The 21,653-nt window shown below is 42.2% G+C and overlaps 1 protein-coding gene across 2 annotated transcripts in view; it reads right to left on the bottom strand.

Annotated features, from left to right (window-relative positions):
• The window catches only part of PRKAR1B (protein kinase cAMP-dependent type I regulatory subunit beta), an 87,974-nt gene extending 66,362 nt beyond the window's left edge, over positions 1 to 21,612 (bottom strand). The window contains exons 1-4 of one of the 2 annotated variants that reach the window (XM_048961486.1): positions 21,046 to 21,612; positions 20,369 to 20,572; positions 11,891 to 12,061; positions 9,703 to 9,794 (exon numbers count right to left, since the gene is read on the bottom strand). In XM_048961486.1, the coding sequence (XP_048817443.1) occupies positions 9,703 to 9,794; positions 11,891 to 12,061; positions 20,369 to 20,545 (440 nt within the window). In that variant the 5' untranslated portion in view covers positions 20,546 to 20,572; positions 21,046 to 21,612. Of the gene's footprint in view, positions 1 to 9,702; positions 9,795 to 11,890; positions 12,062 to 20,368; positions 20,573 to 20,857; positions 20,987 to 21,045 lie in introns of those variants that run through there. The other variant, XM_048961487.1, reaches the window with a different exon arrangement.
• Between the last annotated feature and the right edge of the window lie 41 nt (positions 21,613 to 21,653).

Here is a 21,653-nt window from a genome sequence, read left to right as displayed (position 1 = left end):
CACCAGCTTCAGGATGTCGCATACCTCAGCCTATTGAAGACACCTTTGCTATCACCCACCTTCCCCGTCCAGACCACAATCGAGTCGCCCTCCATTCTGCTTTGCCAGACTCAACACACTCTGCATTTACAGATCTGCTAAGATGCTGAGTGTCTTAAAATGGCATCTGGTGCTGTTTTCTGGATATGCAGATACTACACAAAGGACTGTGCTATACACTTCTAATGCAAATTTCATCTGTCAACAAGCTTGTCTTCATATCGTTTATATAATGTAAAAATGAACATAAAAAATGAAACCCTTACCAAGAAAGTGCTAGCTTTGTGCTTTCTTTATTTAATTTCTGAAAGCAAAAGGCATTTGACAACTAAATTCATTTTATGGCATTCTTTTAGAAGAAAAACAGAGAGAAAAGGACTATGATGGTGCCAAAGGGTTAAAGCGTTCCGTGTCGGTCAGTCTGAATATCCGAATTTAGCAGCTGACAGTGCATGGTGTGTCAGTCTCTTACAGCTGTTCCAGAGGATTCAAAGACAGTCTTTGTTTCTTGAAATCTTAGCAACTGTTACTTTTTTCCAAAGACAAGACAGACCAGCTGTTACCTCACAGGATGCAATGTACTTCAGGTCAAAATCTTTAGCAAGGAACTTGTAAAACAAGAACTAAATCATTGTTTGGGTTTGTCAGATTTTTTTTCATTAAAACGGAGTTAGGAGCCTAGCAGTCAAATAACTCACACTCGGTACTTCCATTAAGTGCACTGGAATGACAGAGAAATTTCATCTGGTTGCTAAGCTGAATCTTCTATTTCTATAAGAAAAAAAAAAACAAATAAAAAGAAACAATAAAAACCTCCCTGAGCCACAGAATCCCTCAGTATAATAGATTGCTTTCTGTTCTAAGGTCAGTTCCTTTCTCCTTCCAAGCACTGTGCTACTAAGCAGATGTCATCGTGTAATGGAAAGGCACGGATCGAAACATTCGCAATATAAGACGGGGATTTTCAGGAGTACTTTGGTGGAGTGAAATGTTCACTTCCCACTATATATCAATCAGTGCAAATATCTGGTTCCCTTAAGCTCTTTGAACATCCTCTTCTAAATGCATAACTAAGCAACTTAATCACACAGTTGATCCTCCAGTACCGGTACCGGTAATACTCCCACTTAGAGACACGGAGGCTTTCAAAGCCGTGGAAGGTTGCAAAATCAGTCACCTAATGAAGACTTATTAGAGCAAGAGTAGCTGTTGACAGCTTACCTACAACCTCTCCGAAACAACAAAAAAAAAGGAATGATTTCTTTAGAGAGCTTGAGCTGAAGTAAACCATTGTTCTTCCATGTGCAAAGACAAATTGCTGCTCCCAACCAGCTTCCAGCTGCTCCATGCGAAGGACAAAGCCTTGCTGAGAAGAGTGGATGTTCTTTTATTCAACCTTTGTGTTTAATTCTGGAAAGCCTTAGCATTGAGTAATACAAATTCAGAGCCACTGCCAGATAATTGTTGTGTAAAGAAACCCACAAAGGCACACTCACATACTCTGCAGCACAGATTTCAGAAGGCCTGTTAAATTCAGCAGCCTTAATTCTTCTATTCTACATATACAGAGATAAGTTAAGACTCAGTATTTTTTTGTAAGCATGTGTGAATACTGTTTGTCACAGGTAATTTTTCCTAGGTCTAAAAAGGATTTAGGTAAATCACTTCTCTGCTTTCAATTTGTTTTTCAGAATTGGTGACATATTGCCCATATGCAAACCACTTTTATGCAGATTTAAAAATAACTGTCATTAGGAATGGCGCCAGTAGTATTTGTGATGAAGAATATAAACTGTGTAACAAAACACTGGGGGTGAATCACAGCCCCTAAAAAGCTACGAACTGACAGTATTTGTTTCTAAAGATAAAAATATCCAGAAATACCAAATGTGTGTGCTTTTAGTTATGTTTAAGAGAATAACCTATCTACCAGGCCAAGAAGTGACATCAAGAAAAGGATTCTCTAGTACAAAATCTGCACGCTGTCAGGATGCCGGAAAGGGATTGATAGTAAAGCAGATGCAATCTCCTGATGACTGCTGAGAGCAGAACTTTGCATAACTAATTTAAGGACTGCTGCCTGCAGGCACTACAATGGTAATTAAAGACAGTAATTCTTGGGTAAATGAGATGGATGCACTGGAAAATAGAGTCAGTGTTAAATTCACAGCTAATCCTTGAATGGAGAATTGGATCATTTCTTTTCCAAGCGGCTGGGCAATTCTACCTGGTTTCATTTCCATCACTACTGCCAGACGACTGTTGTCTCCAAAATCCATAACTTCTCCCAGTTTAAGTAGTATTCCTCATTGGCAAGCTCCAATTCAGCAAGACAGAATGTGCTTCAATTTATACACATGAGTAATTCCTTTGACATCCACAGCAAGTCAACGGAACAACTCACATAGTTAAACACGCTGTTTTAAAAACCACGCTCAATCAAAGCTATAAACAAGGCATGAAAGGCACAATGAAAACCTGGGCTGCCAGACTGTTTACCTGCAAAATACTGCAGTGTTACCCACAGAAGGAAAGCTTTTGTTTAGTACGCTTTGGTTCATTTGAGAGATGAGCTTCCTCTTACTGACTGCTTACAAAACAGGCTAATCTTCTGATATGATCGACCATCAAGACAAACATCTCACAGAGAGGTTATGTACCAGTTTCTTCTTTACAATATCTGTTTTACTAGGAATTACTAGGCCAACTAGCCAACCCCAGGAGCTCCATCACAGATGGGACATTCACACCTCTACAAACCCGCACAGGCTGCAGCCCACCCTGCAGCGTACCATGCAAAGCAGATTGAGATGATGCTGTGCTTTACGCTCAGCTGCGTCTTTCCACTGCCTCCCTTAGGCAAGCAGAAGCATTTCTGCGACCAGGTGGTGGGAACTGATCTGACCTGAAAATTGTCCCAACAAGAGGAGGATGAAGATCTCACTCTCCAGAGCACTGACCTAGCTAGCTGCGGCTGCACAAGTGCACGAGAGCAGCAATAGCAGCACACAGCCAAGCTCTGGCACTAACTGCACTGCTTATTTTGGTAGCAGCTCAGAGTTACTTTGGGTTAAATTAATTGTGAAACCATACCCTCAGGTTCCTGGTTTAGGTGTATTTGAGCGGCAGCCAACTTAGATGCCAACAACAGGCAGAGTAAATATTCTACCTAAACATCCATGTGGTTTCAGCAGCTACAAAAATAATAATGCAGCCTGATCAGAAGTTTCTTGCACTGCTGTGCACACTGCAGCCGTATATGAAGCAGAAGCAGAAGCTAGACCGTGTTTGTTTTTTAACAGAAGAGTTAAGTTACAAATGCAAGGAAAATACAGGATGTGTAATGAATATGTCATAGCTGTGGCATCCTGTTTCTGAAATATCTTGCTCCTGAATGGTGCCGTCTTAGGTTTCTTCCACACATATGAGGCTTTCCAGCTGGCCTGCAGCCAGTGCTTTAATAAAACACGGTATTATGCAGAAGTGAATAAAGCTTATAGTAATCATAATGTCCTTGAAATTCACTAATCACAAGTTTTAAAAATATTTTAATATGAGATCAACATGACAACAAGTAAAATTCATCTGTTAGATATGGAAAACCACTTTTCACACGTTTAGATTGTGCCTATACTGAAAAACACACCCACACCATTAATGGCCTGGATGACAGCACACAGGATGTTTTCTGAATTTGAAATCTGTAACTAGCTGTAAAGAAGCTGCAAGCACTTCAGAAAACAAGATAAGGATGTAAAATCATTTCAAACTGAAGAAACGGACTGAAAAAGTACTCGCAATAAAGATACAACTGCTAAGTATTACATGGGGGTTAAAATAATCAACGGCACAAACACGTGATGCACATTCACTGCCAAGGTAGAAGAAGGTCCAATGATTCTGGTGATCACATGCTAAGCAGAAGTCAACAATATGCTGTTGCTGTGAAAAATATTAAAGATACAAGAAAGATGTGGATTAACAGAATAAAGTTGAGGAGAACAACAAAAATGGTCAGTGGTCTGAGTAACCTGGTCTACAAAGGAAGAAGGGCAGAAATAGATTCAATCTGAGAAAACAGAAAATGCGACAAGAAACAACAACCCTTCAAATACATAAAAAACAGGAAGAAAAAAAAAAAAAGATGTAAACAGGAAGCATACATTACTGTCCTACACTACTGAGAATCCAGGAGTGACAAAAACACGACTGAGAATCCTCCCATCCACAGAGGACAAAATAGACTTTGTTCGAAGAGGTTGCCTAACCTGTCTCAGCAATCATACACTCTCCAATCTATTTAAGTAACCTCACCACAAGAAATTATTACCACATGTCTAGTTTACTTCCATCTTGTACAATTTAAGCCTAATTCTGATGTTTTGTCTTCGGGGTACAGAGACATATGATTACTCATTTCCCCTTTGTGGCAGCCCTTAATACATTTTAAGAATGTTATTGTGTCTCAGTGCTGAGGAAATCTTAATTTGGACTCTAATGTCTTTCAAACAGTGTATACTTGAGCCCAGCGTGTCCCTAAAGGAGCCCACTTTGGCACCAATCATGACTTACAAAACAGCCTCAATTGCAGTCTGCATCACAGAGCACGGATTACGTAAAACATCTGTAAGAAGGCGGTGGAACATCTTCCTGAAACAGCAAGATGATGGCACCTACAGCACTGTGTGCAGTTCCATCTGCAGTGTGCTTGTGAGGATGCTGGGGAAAGAGTTACAATTCTTTCTTGGAGAAAACTCTTGGTTGGCTTGCATGCCCAGCACAAGTGCCAAGTTTCATTTCTATGCATCAGCTCTAACAAGTGTAGAAAGTAAAAAACGCCCTTTACTCTGACATCTTTGCCATGCAGACAACACACGAGCAATGTAGAACTACGTGTCCTGCAGTAACGACGGCAGTTCTTCCTACCCCTTATTGTTGTTTCTTTGCACTTCTGTAAAAGCTCAGTATTTTAGCAAAAGCATTAAATGGTCTTACTTTTGTTTCCAAAGCATTTTCACACCAGTTTACAGTTCAAAAAAGCCACTTTATTATTAATCCAAGTAATAAAACACAAAAATACTCTGAAAGTTGTCACAGGCATCACAACTGTTTGTAGAGCAGCAAAGAAGAATAAAACACTTGGGAAAATGACTCTATTGGTCTGAATATACATGTAAAACAGCGACTTGCTCTCTCTACTCCCTGATGAGCAAGTTTTACAGAGCTTTTACATATAAATTTTACATACAATCTACATAAAGATACAGATGAACATTTTCCCAGTCCACTTCTGAATGTGGTTAGGCATCCATCAAGCTTCTGAGCAGGGACAGAAAGACAGCTCATGATTCACAGCAGAGCAGGCAGGCACAGGTGACATCCTGGAACCAAGACTGACATGCCTGCTGATCTCAAACTGTTTATGCTGCAGTTCCTTCTCCTTCTCCTCCTCGACTACTGTGAGCTGTAGGAACTTCTGTTTCCGGGAACAGAAACTTCTGATCCCATTGCAGGTCATCTCCAAACCTTCTCACTCTTCCTCTTCAGGTCAGAGTTCCCAATGGCTGTCCCTGTCCAGTACAGACTGAACATCCTGTCAATTAAATGATGAGATGAAATCTTTTATTTTTATCCTCAGAGGGAAAATGAACTTTCTTCCTTCTTTCTCCCCTTGACTATCCAACACCATGGCAAAGCCAAGGGTGTGTACTTCCACTCCATCACTACATGCTGAACTAATAAAAATTCTTGTTAGCTACTCTGCTAGGTTAGAGCAGATTGGGACAACCAAACCAGCCCCTTGTCACTAGTTTTGACTTTATACACCATTTCACAACGAGGAAACCTTAGAGGATGTTAATCTACTGGAAATCCAAGAGTGGGAAAGGAAATAAAACGTTGCCAAGTTATGGGTGTAATTCTGTCTTTGCATAGATAGAAATCACTCACTGCTTGCTGACTGAACAAAACCAAATAAGCCAAGAGGGCATCAATACAATACACCCTGCCTTGCTGATTTGTCCCATATGCAAAATTCTCAAGTGTCACATACTAAAAGAAAGGGGAAAGTTTATGCAAACTCTAACAGCCTTCAGCCTGTTATAGGAGCATAGCTGGATCTGAACCATGAGATCATGTTCAAACTAGGAGGAGTAATATCACAAGGAAATTTTTCAACTTATTCAGCCACTAGAATCAATTCTGCAGGCCACTTAAGACAACCTTGGCACATATCAACTTAACTTCTCATCAGCATGCTGGAGGGAAATTAGAAAGACAGCAGACATGTCTTTCAGAAAGTAGATCTATATCTGCAATTCAAACTTTTTAAAGTTCTTTTATTAAGTACAAATGTCATAATCAAGGACTGGTGTTTTATTTAATAATTTTTACTGGTACTGCCTCAAAGATGCAACAGAGGCACAACAGAAAACAGAGAAACAAGATGGCTTCTGCCATCAACAGAAGTTAAAGACAAACTGTGGCAAAGAAGACCAGTTCCAAAAAGTAAATTTCCCAAAAATACCTTGCAGTTAGTGTCAGCACAGCACTTTTCCCTAGTAAAATGAAAAGAGGGTGAATGCATCTTACCTGGCTACAGGTCCAAATCCACTGATGTTCCATCTCAAAGCTCTCAAGGCTGCTCACATGTGAACAGGCTGGAGGGCAATTCCTGGTTCTTCTGAGCACACAGCCTGCACAGCGCTGCCTTCTGTATCAGAAGTTGTTCCATGCTGCAAAGAGTTCCCTCCAGAGCCACGACACAAGAATCTGTTGTGAAGGACTGTGCATACATACGTGAGGCTTCGGTGAGCAACAGCTCAGGACCAGACAAACACAGAGCTGCTGATCTGGCAGTGATCATACCTAGCAAGTTTTTGGAGTGCTTTCTACCTTGGAAAGCTGTCCTCTTGGTGGCCATCTCCACAGCTTCTCCATGATGTTTGCACAATATAACAAACTATACTCTTACCAAAAAATCTTGCTGCCCTTACATCTCAGCTTAACGAACACGCTTCATTGTTTGCTACTAAAATTCTCTTTCAAGAGTTTTTAAGCAGTTGAAAAGAAGAAAGGAGGATAGAGAAGAGTTAGAACACACCACAGTTAAAGAGCTGATGACCACATCGCTTTTCAGAGCTGCACTGTTGTTACACTATTAGCTGTTCTTGAAATGTACATTTTGACAAGAGTTGCTGATAATCTAGCTCTGTCACTTTCAGCATCTATGCATTTATAGTTCCTTAGTGACTGAACTTATCAGTATAATTTTGCACTGGAGGCTGTGTGTATGTACGTGTGCATGTATGTGCAATTGCAAGATAAATGGCAAACCTTGTTCCACCATGGCATATAAAAAGATGTCACCTAAAATAAGACCATGAATGCAAACAGAATGGAAACATAGACTACTTGAACAAAACTATTTGGAACACCAGTGCAAAAAGGTACTTTTTTTACCTTGACTTCAGCAGGACTTCTCGTGTAATTCACATGGAATATTTGACACAGATAACGTTACACTTTGTGCTTATAAATAAGGGCTCATGTCATACATAAGGATCTTCACAGCTGCAAGCAGCAAGTGGATGGAGCACAAGTCCCATGGACAGCCACCGGAAAGATTAACTTATGAATCTTCTCAGACAGGAAGAAAAAGTGCAAGTTAACCATTGCAAACAAAGACTTGGCCCTGCTAGCTCATCCTAACCCACCTGAACACCTTCTTTACTTCAGAGAATGGTCAACCACAACACTTAATGAAACAACACCACCTTCAGTGTAGGAAGCACTGAAGTAAATAAACACAGTCACCACTGCAGCACAGAAAATGAAATACTCTTATCTAGTTTTCCACCATTCCAAGAGGACAGAACCCCAAATGAAGTCATACACCACGTACTTTATTGAACTGGCTGTTTGCATCAACCAGATGCAAAGTGCAAGTGAGAGCAATGGTACACTCCAACTTGATGACTTCACACCTGACCAAAAAAAAAAAAAATCAAAAAACCCACAAAGGCAATAGCATGATATCAAGAGGGAGCTCAATAAAATGCAAAGAAGGGTCCATCACAATCCTATCTGCAAAAGCAGACTGCATGTGTCCTCCCTGAGTTCTTTTTTCTTCCAACATGAGAAATAGCTTGCTATGTTTGTCTCAAGGCCTGCGTGTGGCACTTCAGCGAGGGAGATGATACACAGCTGAATAACCACCAGTGCAGAATCCAGAAACCAAGAAGCTCCCAAGTTTCTGACAGCAGAGGCAATACACACCTGGTGAAGCCACAGTACAAGGACTGCAAAAATTCAGAACAGCCTATGACATTTCTACAGCACACACACTGGAGGCACCCTGTGCACACCTCTTCCCCCCTACCATATGCCTGTAATGGGATAATCTGGCTGACAAGTAAATAAATGGTTAGGAGACCATAACCATGATGCACACTTAGCACAGTGCTGGAAAAACTGCTTTTCTTTCCCTCTTTCCCTCTCATCCATACTCATATTTGGCAATACATATTGCCAAAACGTGCCTTTTCCAACCAGAAAATGTACCCTACCACTACAGTCATGTCAGTATGCAGATGGTATAATCAGGATTTTTGGCAGTTCTGTACAAGAATTCTCTCTTGTGGGTAAAAAAGCTAGAAGAAATGTTCAGTTACTCCTCTCCTAATTACACCAGAAATCTGCATGCTAATGCAGTATCATAATAATTAGGATTGCAAAGTAATTAAACCTTGTAAATGGCTTCAAGAGGGAGTGAAATTTGCACACTTGAGAGCACGCTTTGATTGAAAGCGTTATGAGCGCAGCCCCATTGAAGGACTGCATTGCTTGATGTTCTGCTAGTAAAAACAATTCTCAATTCTACCAGTCTGTCTCATCTCCACATCATTTAAAAATTCATCACTGGTACACCAGTTCACCATGAAGGTAACTCAAGAGAACAATGGAGAAAATCACCATCAACATGGCTCCCTGCTTCATGACATCTCTCCACTGTAATGCTGGGCCACTGATAATTGGCAGCTGGTACAGCTACCCACCCAGCTCTGCACAGACCCCACATGGCTTCATTGAAGCCATATTTCTCTAGATCGTTTATGAAACTGTCACACACATTAGACACTAAAGCCATAGTGAAACTCAAGCTGCAATGCCTTCCCTAGCTACAAGACTTGTTCAACAAACACAGAAGCACATTTTCAAGGTTTTAAAAATCATTCTGGCTGCTACTGATCAAACAGTTTTTCAAAATAAAATACAATAAATTTACCTGTAATTCTCTTTTAGCTCTTAGTACACATTCTATTTTTACTGTCCCACTGCTCAGTCACCTCAGCTCTCTGAAGCTACAGCAAATGGATCTGAGATCACTTGAGCTAGGACCTTCCAGGATCCTAGAAGGAAGCCCACCAGGTACAGCTGACTTGCAATCATTAAATATGTTCACACAAATTCTCAACTCCTGTTTCTTTTTCAGTGTGTCATTCTATCCTTTGTCACAATGCCATGTGTGTGGAGGGCTGCCATCTAGTAGAACTTAAAACCAATGGTGAGTAGCTCTGATCTTCAACGACCATTCTAAGATAAAACCTGACACAATCCTCAGGTCAAGTTATGGAATCCATTAAATCATAAAGCACCTCATACCTTCGTTCATTGTCATCGAGATGAGCAAAGAGCACGTTCTTGGAGATGGCCTTTGCCAGAGCAGTCATAGTTTTATAGTCCTTCGGAATAACCTGTGGGTGAAAAGAAAGAAGAGCAATTACGTGTCTGGTTGTATTTCCTCGTAATTCTTGAAATCTGTGGAAAATTCCATTATTCGAGATAACAGATGCAATTTGATTTCAATCACTGGGACAGATTTAGGCTATAATATAAAGCCACTAAGAAAGTAATAAATTACAGTTTTGATAACATGGGGATAAGAATTGATGTTCTCAACATGACAACCAGAAAAGAAATGCAAGCTCTGAAATGAGTAGGGAGAAAGATAGCCATAAAATACCATAATTAGCAGGTACTGGCAGCTGTGCAGTACCCTATCAAGTCTATGAGACTGAGGAAAATACATTTCTTATTCTTCTCTCTCACAAAGAGTTTCAGAAGCAACCTACTTTTAAAAATGAGTAAAATTTCTCCAAGGAAAAGGAAAAAAAATGAATTGATTACACAATGTTTTTCATACTGGTTGTGGCATAAGGAACTTTGACCATTGACCTGGGTCAAAACTCACATTTTGCTTCTTGGCTAGTGAGAAGATTTATGCTGGAGAATAAAGAGGTATTTTATTTGCTAACTGAAGAGAAGGCACACATTCTCTACTATGTGAACTTGGTCATAATCCTGAAAGTTTAAATTCTATTAAGTTAAACAAAATGGGTATTTGGCTAGTAACTTTTCCTTGTTTTTTCCTCCTATCAAAGAAACCCCAGACTGACCTGCAGTTCTGCATTTCTGTTCTATGAAAACAACCTAGCTGTTCAGCTTACTGCTGCTGAACCAAGAGGGGATAATCTAAACCACTGACACTCAGCTCTCGCTGACGATAAAATACTGCTGACTAGCCTCTCTCAATCTCAATCTGAAGAATGAAAGCTACAGGGCAGAGATTTAGGTGGGTCTCATGGGACAGGGACACAGAAAACACAGGAAAGATTCCTTAGGTGTCACAGCAACCAGGCATCAACAAAATGAAAAGTCTAAACAAATCACTTGATAACACCTTACATCATTTTTCTAAGTAATCATGAAGCGTTCTCTTCAAGCACATCAACTCTTACAACAAAATTCCCATTCTGTCAGTTGTTCTGTTAGCACTGTGTCAGACGTGCTGACAAACATTGCTTTCTCTGGTTTCAGGACGAAGCGATGAAACAAGCAGCCGCAGTGATCTCAGTGCTCTTCTGAATGGAAGCACCCCAGATGTTTGCTCAAGTCACTCAGCTAAATCTCCTTTCATTTTCTCTCCAGTGACATAACTCACCACTTTCCCTTTAGCACTACTCATCCTACAGCTCACCCTCCAGTGGATCCTTCAAGCTGCTTATGACCCACATGTGTTTCTATCCAGCGCCTGAATTCAAGCCAACGGTTCTTCCTGGCTGTTAGCTAAAAATCCTTCTCTTTGCAATAGCTTAATACAACCCTTGCCTTGCTTTTTACACTTTTTCATTTCTTTCGTAATTCATCCCTCCAGCATCTCCCTCTGTTTCTTATTCCAGAAACCTCTGTCACAAACACACAGCTTCAGGGATCACCATGGGAATCATTTGCTTATGGCAGAAGACAAAGCAAGAAACAAAACATCCCATAGCTAGTCCTACATCCCTTGCAGTATCTGTAGCTGACAGAAAACCATCCCTACATCATGTATTACTTAAACTCAGTCAGTTTCTAGGGAATTAAAATTGCAGCAGTCCTTGCCCCAGAGCACCCAGAATGTGATCTGCATTGCTGTTTCCAGCTGTGGGCCAATTACTGCCTACTAATCCTGCTGCTGGGAAAAGGAATAAAAAGTTAATTTCAGAATCCATCCAAAACAGGAAACATTACCCAGGGAGTAATGGCTGAGAATTAACTACTCCATAATGGGAGGCAACAGATTAGCAGCATTCCTCAACAAAGGAAAGAATACAGAATGCTGAAGCAACATGCTTAGAAAAATACTTTATTAATACATTAAGAGGCAGCAAATGTACTTGAGAAGACGATCAAGCCATGGCTTTGCTGACATGAGGACGACACTCTACAAGCTGACCGGTGCTTCTAAGCACTAAAAATAAGCAGAATACAAGTCACTTCATCGCCCTGCAGGGACATGACAAAGCATTACCTTTCTAACATAAGAAACAGCATCTTCTTCTGTGTACACCTCTGCACTGACTCCTCCTCTCCTGCGTCGGGCTTTTACTACTGGGTTGGGAGGCGGAGGAGAAATCTCATCGTCATGGGAATCAGACTGGGAACTGGACTTCTGCCGAGCCAGTATCTGTTTGCATTCTTCCTGCAAGGCAAAAAGAGAGAAATGAAACATCTCTTACCCATGTAAGACTCAATATGCTTCCTCTATGACTCTCATACTACTCTCAACTACTTCATTTCTACATCTAGATGCTTGGAAATGCACAGAAGTACTGGTCAAAGAAAATTAAAAATGTGCAGCTTGAAAGACTGACACCAACTCCAATGTGTATACAGGCACCATCACTCCAGTACTTGATCTGTCCAATACTTTTACACTTAAAGGAAACCAATATATTATAAATCACAGACATTTCATTGCAGCTACTTCTGGCTGAGAAAGAAAAGGAATAACTTCTTTTGCTAACTCTCCAACACCACAGCTGTTCCTTGCTCAGTTGGCTTTTACATATCTTTGTCTCTTGTACAGAGAACATACCCGAAGTCACATATTAACATGTTAGATGTGTTCCTTCATCTTGCTCTGCTTTGCTCACTACTGCAAGACAGAACAAAGAGGTTCCCTATTCCAGAATTTCTACCATGTAACAGACTTATAACTAATGGGACTACTTCCAAGCAAGCAAGATCCAAGGTAGGCTCCAGAGGACTGCAAGAAACGATGGCTGGCTTGGCACCAGCTGGCCAATAGGGAGGTTATCCTCCAAATACCACATCCTTGGAGGACAGAGTTAAGCACAAAGGGGAGTCCCTGAAAATATGGTAACAAGAGCGGGAAAAATCTTCAAGGAAGGATGTGAGAGACACAGGATGCTGTCAATTCATACACTGATTTATCTGATTTCTGAAGAGCTCATACAAACACAGCTACCCATAGTTATAACATTTTCAGGCATAAAATGCACAAGTCCTTTGTAGAAATCCAAAAACCTACACCTGAGCAGCACTGGTTGTTCTACCGCCTCTCCAGTGCCCTGGCTCATTCATTCCAGCCTCCTCTGACCCTACTCAAGGTGAGGGAGAAGGGCCACAGGATGGATCTCGCATCCAGTCCTCAGCTTGTCCCATAAAGGAAACTGTGGGGGATATGAACATTGTGATCAGTCATCCTGCCTGGCCAGCAGTAGGATGAATAAATCCAGTGATTTATTTGCTGTCACCTCCTCCCTTACCATACACATGAGGTACACCCTGATAGTCTCAGAGCTGTGTTATGGACGCACACACACAGCACTCGTCAGGCTGCTGGCTGAACAGCCCCAGTATTGCTGAGAACTCACACTAGTGGAGTTGCAGGCTGTGTGAAAGAAAAAAGAAAACGCAGCAGTGCTAAGGCCCCTGCACAGCCAGCAAAGCCAATTTCCCTTTGACAGCAATACCAGAACCTGGACATAACTAATTTCTGATGAGATTCAGCGATTTGAGCTAGTAAATGGAGTCAGTGGAGGAGGAAGGACCTCAGAGCATCAGCACCAGACATGTGGCAAATCACCAACACGGCCAGTTGGTCTTACTGTCACAGGAAATGAGTTACAGCTAACTCATCAGGTATGACACCACAAAAGAGTGGTACAGAAAACTGGCAAAAGTTCACAATTTTTAAGCTTGCCAGAAAAACAAATGATTAATATCTGTTTTGCCACCGATGTTTACAAATGTCTGACAAATCCAGTCACGCCACTTGTCTTTTCTGGTCTCACTCCAGCTTCCTTCTGCACCATCACAAACACTGCCCCCATCAACAACTTCAGGAGCTTTCATACCGACCTTCAACGCGTTATGGCAGTTGAAATAAACAGCAAAGTAGTATTTCTTGTGCTGCATAATTCAAAGTAACAGGCCCCACATTATCGTTCTGATTAAGGGACTACTAAAACATCTGAGAAACAGGCACTGAGATAACACTTATGGACCTGGCTGGAGAGGTGAGGCCCTGACCTCCTGCGAAAATGCCGAGTTCCTTCTGGTATCAGTTTTTGTTGTTTTTTTAATGGGGATTGCTAAACTACAACTCCTGGACCATAGCACAGTTGAGTTAGATGATGTATACAAACAAAACCAACAAACAAGCTGACTTCAGATGTATTAAATCTTTACTGGAACTTTTCCATTTCCAATTCAAATTTCAGATAATAGCACAGAATGCATAAAAAATGACTCAGCAGGCCCTACTTAAGCACTCTCATCAACTTCTTCCCCATGCACAACTCCTCTCTGACTACCCTTAGCTTCCCTTAGTACAATTATGCATTTGCAGAAATACAAACATGATAGATAAACATATGTGCACTATTTATTTTCATTGCATTTAAAACCCAGCCATCAAAAACAAAACTACGACTGAAGAGTTTGAAATACTGTCACCAGTATTTCAGCTTCTGTATCTCTTTACAGTTAACATTGTGTTTTTATACCACACAAACAAAACCAAACACATCTTCTTCATAAGCTTAACTGAAAGGTAAAGAAGACTTTTCAGAGCAGAAAGCAGTTGAAAGTACACTAAAAGGTAACTGTAACAAGGAGCAGTCAGTAAGCAGTTAGAGGAATGCAGCTCTTGCACAGCTCCTTTAATACACGCTCAGAGTGAAAAGCAAGAGCTTGCCACATTCAAATATCAAACAGACACTTCTTCAGCACACACTGCATGAAGGCACTTCCAAGGAATTAATAAATATCTCCTCTGCCCCAGCACGGATTTATGCAAGAAAGCAAGTTCAATGAGATAAAAATTAATATCACAAAGCATGCTCTGAAACCCAAATACCTTCTAAAGTAGAAAAGATATGAAAGGATTATAAAAGTGAGTTACCATATGATTCATTTTAAAAGGAAGGCTCTTCGCTACAAACTCCTTTTATATAAACAGCAGATAGTTGACTGACTGCCTTTTCCATATGCCGCTATTTGTAGGCTAGGTAAGATTTCCATTACTGAGCTAAAGAGTGCCTTTTGAAAAGAAAAGCACACACTGTATCCCAGGTTAAGCTTTCACAAAGCCATCTTCCATATATCCTGGGGTGGAACTGCACAAATACAGCAAATACGTTAAAGGAGGAACAGTTCTTCAAACAGCCATCAGGCACAGCTTGGTGTGGACGCCTGTGCAGACCTCACTCTCAAGTAAACACCTCACCATCTTTTGTTGTCATGACAACAAGCCATCTCACTCTATTCGAATCACACAGATAATTCACGATGGCAGAGAAATCTTATTTCCCAATCATGTCCATTTTAAAATGAGGGACTCCAGAAAGCACACGGAAGTCAACAGCAAACAGAGTGACAAACCTCCGAGCAAGCTGCAGCGAGCACCTCGCTCCTCACTCTACCCTTCACCTGCTGCACTGCTGCCAGCAGAGTTGCTCCTGACTCGTGCAGCAGACAGGATGAGGCTCTCCAAAACACAGGGTCTGAGGCAGATACCCGTACACACAGCCCATGCCATTTTGGGCAAGCTTTGCCTGGTTTTCAGTGCTGGTTCAGCAGTGAGAACCCCCTGCAATGCCTACAGGCCCAAGGCAGTGCCTGTGCAATCTGGTGACTTGGAACAGCAGCCTGCAGTCACTGCTATGGTGCAGCACAGTGACAGACCATCACACCCCAAAGGTACAAACCAGCCCTGCTGTGTTACAATAACACCTAATCTAACCAAATTCCATGAAAGTCGTGTTGTGACTGATTAAAAACCTAGCTGGAGCTGTGCACAAAAGACTTCCCTGTGATTTCTGGTGGAGATGAATTGTGAAACAGGAATACCACAGCTGACTTCAATAGGTATGCCAACCAAACCATAAATTGGAAAGAAAACATACCGCCTTTGCATCAAACTCAAAGCAAAAAGAGCTAACACACACATCTGTAGCAGTGACCCATTTATCTTTTGAATGTTCCCCTCTGGCTAACATAGTGGTGTTGCAAGAGGCTGGTGTATAAAACACAGGAATTTAGCAAGCTGTCCTCAGTGCGTGGGGTCATTGCCTCTTCTGATTAATGCTTTTAGGAGTTTTTAATGTTTTAAACACCAGAGAAGCAACCACAATGACAAGCAAGTTCTCAGATTTACCCTTCCTTTCAGCCTACTGCTCAAGAGCACACACCGACAGCTCTCCTGTCTCTTGGCTGGAGCATTTCCAAACAGAAAGTCACTTTCAGTAGTTCCTCTCCTCATTGTTCCTTTCAGGCTTTGTCACTGTCTGGAAACACAGTGTTTAAGTTCATGGAAGGATAGCATCTGACAAGGCTCCAAATCACTGCACAGCTTTAAAACAGGATTCCAGGAAGCCTTTAAAAGCACGTCAGCTGTTAGGTATCACAGCTCACCACCTCCGATCCGCTTCCTACAACTTCTGTGTTCAAAAGGAACAACACAAAGCACATTCTAAATTAAATATTTTCTTTTTCTTCCCCCTCTCTCACCTCCCAAGCACAGTGTCTTCTGACTGAGGCCTAGAATCTGCTTTCATTTCATCCACAACAAATGTAAAGCGTAGCTCATGCACCAGTAAACTAATCTCTCTTTGCACTGGAACTGACCCAGAGGAAACACTGTCAATACAGGAAGGTCTGTAACAGCATGCCTTCATTTTTGGGGAATGACACAATGATTAACAGCAAACCTCTCCTTTGGAAGCCCAGGACTCACTGATTCCATCACTGAATTTGGGAGGTCTTAAATGTTTTACCCACCCTTTTCTTTGTCACAGCAGACAACTCTATAATCTCTTCAGATCATTCAGACCTGTAATCTGAGACCTTTCACACACTCCTAATCACCATTCCTCTGCCTTTTGGATGTTAAATGCTATCTTTTCTTCCACAGCATCACAAAAAATAACCTAAACATTCACCCCCACTAATTTATCCAGTTCATACCTGTCCTCCACTCTACCTGCCACTACTGCATCCTCTGTGGTCTCTCTGCACCATCGTTCATTCCCAATTTCCAATCTAGGCAAATTCTCCTGCCATAAATCTTCCTACATTTCTGTAGCTCTGCCTCACTGTTTGCCATCCTGTGTCCCTTTACCTCCTGCAACATGTTAACACTTCTTATCTTCCCTTCCAGTGTCTTGCAGTAGTTCAGCCCATCACCACCTCTTCTCTGCTTACTTTACCATGAGGCACACACACGAAGGAAAGGTTCTCTTACAAAACAACACACCATATTCCTGATACTTAGAAGCTTATGTAATCAACATTCAGTGTGTAAAATCCAGCCAAATACCAAATGTGTGCATGCATACCTGGCGTAAGAAGAAACACACCTGCAGGAAAGTTCACTTTATTATAAATTGCATTTCTCTAGAAATATTCTGCATTCTGACAAAACATAAATACTGGCAGAGACTACAGAAGACTGCAGAAGATTAATGTTCAAATACTGAAACTCTTTATTATACACAAACAGACTCTAATTTACTAACAGTAAATAGTCTTTCCATCCTACTTTACAGCAAACTTGTCACACGTGTGCCCTTATTTTTCCGATCATGTCTGTATGCAATACTGTCTAATATCACAAGGTGGAGCTACCCAGACAACCTCATTTCGCTGATTTTATCTGATTTCAGATGGTACAGCTCGGTGTTCTCCAAAACTCTTTTGTTTTGGATGGTACCTGAAGGCATATAGCATCAGCCCAGTCCAAAAACCACTGCTGATCCACAGCAAGCCATGGCATTAAGTTCAGCCCGTGCACGACAGCATTCCTCCTGTGTGAGCAGAGGGCAACAGAAGGAACCAGGTGAGCACTCAGATCCAGAAGGCAGCAGCAGAGTGCCTGGCTCAGCTTGCGAAGACACTGCACTGAAATACAGGGCGTGCAAAATGGCTCCACCAGAACACTTAGACATTTCTGAACATAAACTGAAGGTGCTGTTCTCTTCTGCGCCATTTTCTTCGCTAGTTCTACTCATAACCTTTTTCTGTGGAGCAGAAGTTTAGCTTGGTCTGCCATGACAACTCCACCTTTGATCATATAATCATAGCACTGATCAGTCTGACACCAATGAATGTTCTGCAGTCTCACTGTAGGTGAAAATACAAGGCTTTGCCTCCAATTTCTTACTAATTAACTAATTCAGCTCTCTCCCCACACGGGAGCAAAAAGGTATAGCACAGATGCTGAGCTAACAGCAAACGTGCCCTATCAGTGTGCTGCTCATTCCCACACAAACATCTCTAGCAGTTAAATTCACCATCCAGTTAAGATTCCTCAGAGTAACTAAATATGGCAAGTGATGTCCAAAAACAGGATAAAATTCATTTAAACGATTTCTCTATCTTTACAAGTCATTCAAAATGTGACTGTTCCCAAATTTGCACTGTTAAGCCCTGATTCTGCACGCAAACCCGTTGTTTTCATAGTTTTTCCACTAAATAAAGATTTTGTTTGTCAGTTCTGCACAGCTGGAAAAAATAACTGACCTTGTTCCTACCTGACACTGTGCAGTCAGAAACCGCGGCTCCCCTGAGACCAATTCTGTGCAGGAAGAAGATGAACAACACTGCAGAAGACCCTTTGGTTCTACAACTCAATGAGAAGGGACAGCTACTCCTCCGGGATGCAGATTTCTTTCAACAGCATTATGCAACTGACCAAGTCAAAGTATTATCCTTCAGCAGAAAATCCCCCACAGTACAATCAATCTCAAGAAAGTCCTCAAAAATGGCTGAGCAAGGAAGTCAAACTGCTGTAGGAACAAGAATTACACCACAGGAAATCTCCAGAAGCATCCTAATGGCCTTCAGCTCAGGCAGCTTAGCTCTCAGACTGCCCTACAGGAGTCAGTGGCACTTCTGCTTACATCCATACTACGCATCATATTCACACTATTTGCTGCCCTGGGACTGTCTGTTTCTGAACGATCTCTTGTGATTCACAGCAGTTCTGTTTTTGCATCCAGATCAATATTCTGTTACAGAATACCAATGTTCTTTGGGAAATAATAGGAGATTACATAAAAGACTGCAGAATACCCAAGGGTAGGAACTGACACCAACTGTCAATGTTCCTGCAGTGCATAAAATCAAACTCCCCCAGAGTAACTCAAGTAATCCCACCAGCCATGCAGTTTGTTCTAAAACTCTATGGCATATTTTAATGCATTTGACAAAAGCGGCGCTCATCCTTCTGGGCAGGGAGTCTGGGATTGCATATACTAAGCCAGATAACAATTCATAACAAAGGAAATTCAACACATAATTCTCTGCAAATGGGACTCGGCTCTAAGGAGTTTAGCAGAGGCAGAATCAAAAGATGGTTTTGTTGTTGTTGTTTTTTTTTAAACAATGCACGATACAACCAAAAATAAGTTTGTACTTCTATTCATACCCAACATTCCAGGCATTCTTTGTGAATTTCCACCTGGATACAACGTTTGTATTTATTTTCAGGCTACACAAATTTGGCATATATCCACAGATAGAGAAAAGCAGACAAATGAGGAGAGTTGTGTACAATGCTTCTATCATCAGTAATATTCAGCTCCGTGCATTATTCACTAGTTAATTGTTCTTGCCTTGTCCTAGTTCTGTTCCCAGGAGGAAAATAATATACATAAAATTCCTACCTCAAGCCTACAAATGTTATGCACTTAATTAGGAAGAAAAAAAAACAAACCCAAAACCTCAAACATAACAACAGTATTTTTACATTAACTATGTAAATAAAGTGTCTTATAGAATAAGGACTCATACACCCAACAACTTGCAGCCCTGTGTGCTCATGAGCATCTACTTCTTGAGAAATCCCATCCCCTAAAAAAGCAGCATCCACACTACCTGCAATTCCTGCAAAAGATACCAATATGCTTCAGGCAAGATTTGCCTGAGAATGTTTTACAGTACGTTTCCCTTCTACACTGCTTCTGAATACAGCCACAGTAAATGAAATCTCTCTGAATGCATCTCTCATTGGAGATCCTAGGATACGCAATACAGGAAGGAGGAATAAATTAAGTTGGCAGGCTTCAGTGGTTTTAAGTACCTGCTGGTTCCCTGACTGTTTCAGTTTAAAGGGCAAGGGAAAAAGCACTTCACCTGACACCAGAATGAACAGGGAACAGCATCTTTTGCTCTATCCACAGATGAGAGCTGAGAATGTCATGCATCATAATTCAGAGTACGCATCCAAGTTCTTGGGTCACTTGTAACAAGTTCAGTATGATGAGAAATATAATCTGGTGTTATGGACAGTAACAGCATCATGGTAGCCATCAGCAAATAAAGGGTGGTTGATTTGTTTGTTTCTAACAGTTTTTGTTTTATAACAATCGTTTGCTAATTCAAAAGCTAAAAAGAAAAGTGCACCCAAACATCTGAAACGTTTTTAACAATCTTTTCAGCTTAAAATCAGAAAATTATGTGTTATGTTAAAATCACTGACCTTTTCTAATTTTTCGAAGTGTTCTCTGAGGAACTTCATGGGTCGGTCTGGTTTTGCTATGCAGAGATTTACAATGCACTCCTTTAAGATCTGCTGGATGTTGTGCTTCTGAACATAGAGCTCACATCCCTTCAGGCTCTCGTCTTCTTCCACACTGCAGGAAGAAGCAGCAGCCATCTTCAGGCTCGTAAACAGTAAACAGACCTGGGTAAAGAAAATGGTGTAAGAAAGAGACAGTTCTTTATCAGAGGAACTTGGAGCAGCAGAGATAGACCAGTACTGCCTATGGCTGTCAATCCGGAACATTTCGATGCTCTGCAAACACTAACCACAGGATCAACACATTGGCAACTACGAAAAGCGCATTTCAACTCCTCAACATCTACAAATAACGGTACAATGAATCACAAGGCCACGAGTTGCAGAGGCAGTCATTAAACACCGGTTCAAAGCCCCGCATTTCACAGCCTCCCCCCGCCCAGCACAAACCCAGGTTCGCGTCTCAGGAGGATTTCAGGCTCGGGCAGAGCCCAACAGCAGCCGATACCCGAAGGAGGAGGGCCGACCTCCCAGCGCCGCGCCCCGCGGAGCCTCCCCCAGCCCGGGTCGGGCCGCGCGGCGCCTCTGAGGCATCGGTACCGCCCGCAGCCAGCCGCAGGGAGCGCGCCGGGCCGTACCTGGGCCGCCGATCTGCGGAGCGGCAGTGGCTCTTTCTGCCGCCCTCACGGATGAAGGCGTTTCTCCTCCGGCTTCCGCAGCGCAACAGCCTCTTCCTCCTGCTCCTCTTCCTCCTCCTCCTTTTCCTCTCGCTGCCTGCTCCGCGACCGCGGGGCTCCTTCCCTCATGCAGACGCGGACACAAAGGCTGCGGCCCCGCCGCCGCAGGAAGTGCCGCTGCTGTCACTCAGCGGCAGGATCGGCCTCCGCGGGGCGGCACGGAGTCGGACGCCGGGCCGGCTGTTACGGCGCTCGCTGGCCGCTGTCTCAGCGGTGTGTTGTAATGGCGGCTGAACGCACTGCCGCCGGCTGCCCGGCCGCTGCGATGCGAGACAGGGCTGCGCTTTGCTGCGCCCCGAGCTCACGCCGCGCACTGCGGTACCGCCTGCTTGCGTTGCCCGCGGGCTGCGCGGTGCGGTGTGCAGCGCTCAGAAATACAACTGAGCACGTACTGATTCGGTGGACATTGGAAATAATACCGTGTATTGCTGCTGGGGGGTTCTGATCCCGCTATAAATTATTTATTAAAGGATGGGGGGGGGTGAAGGGAAGCACACACCACGTGACAC

Source organism: Lagopus muta, chromosome 15 (assembly GCF_023343835.1).
Source record: "Lagopus muta isolate bLagMut1 chromosome 15, bLagMut1 primary, whole genome shotgun sequence".
In the NCBI taxonomy this organism is placed as follows: Eukaryota; Metazoa; Chordata; class Aves; order Galliformes; family Phasianidae; genus Lagopus; species Lagopus muta.
This window is presented reverse-complemented; position numbering and strand designations above follow the sequence as displayed.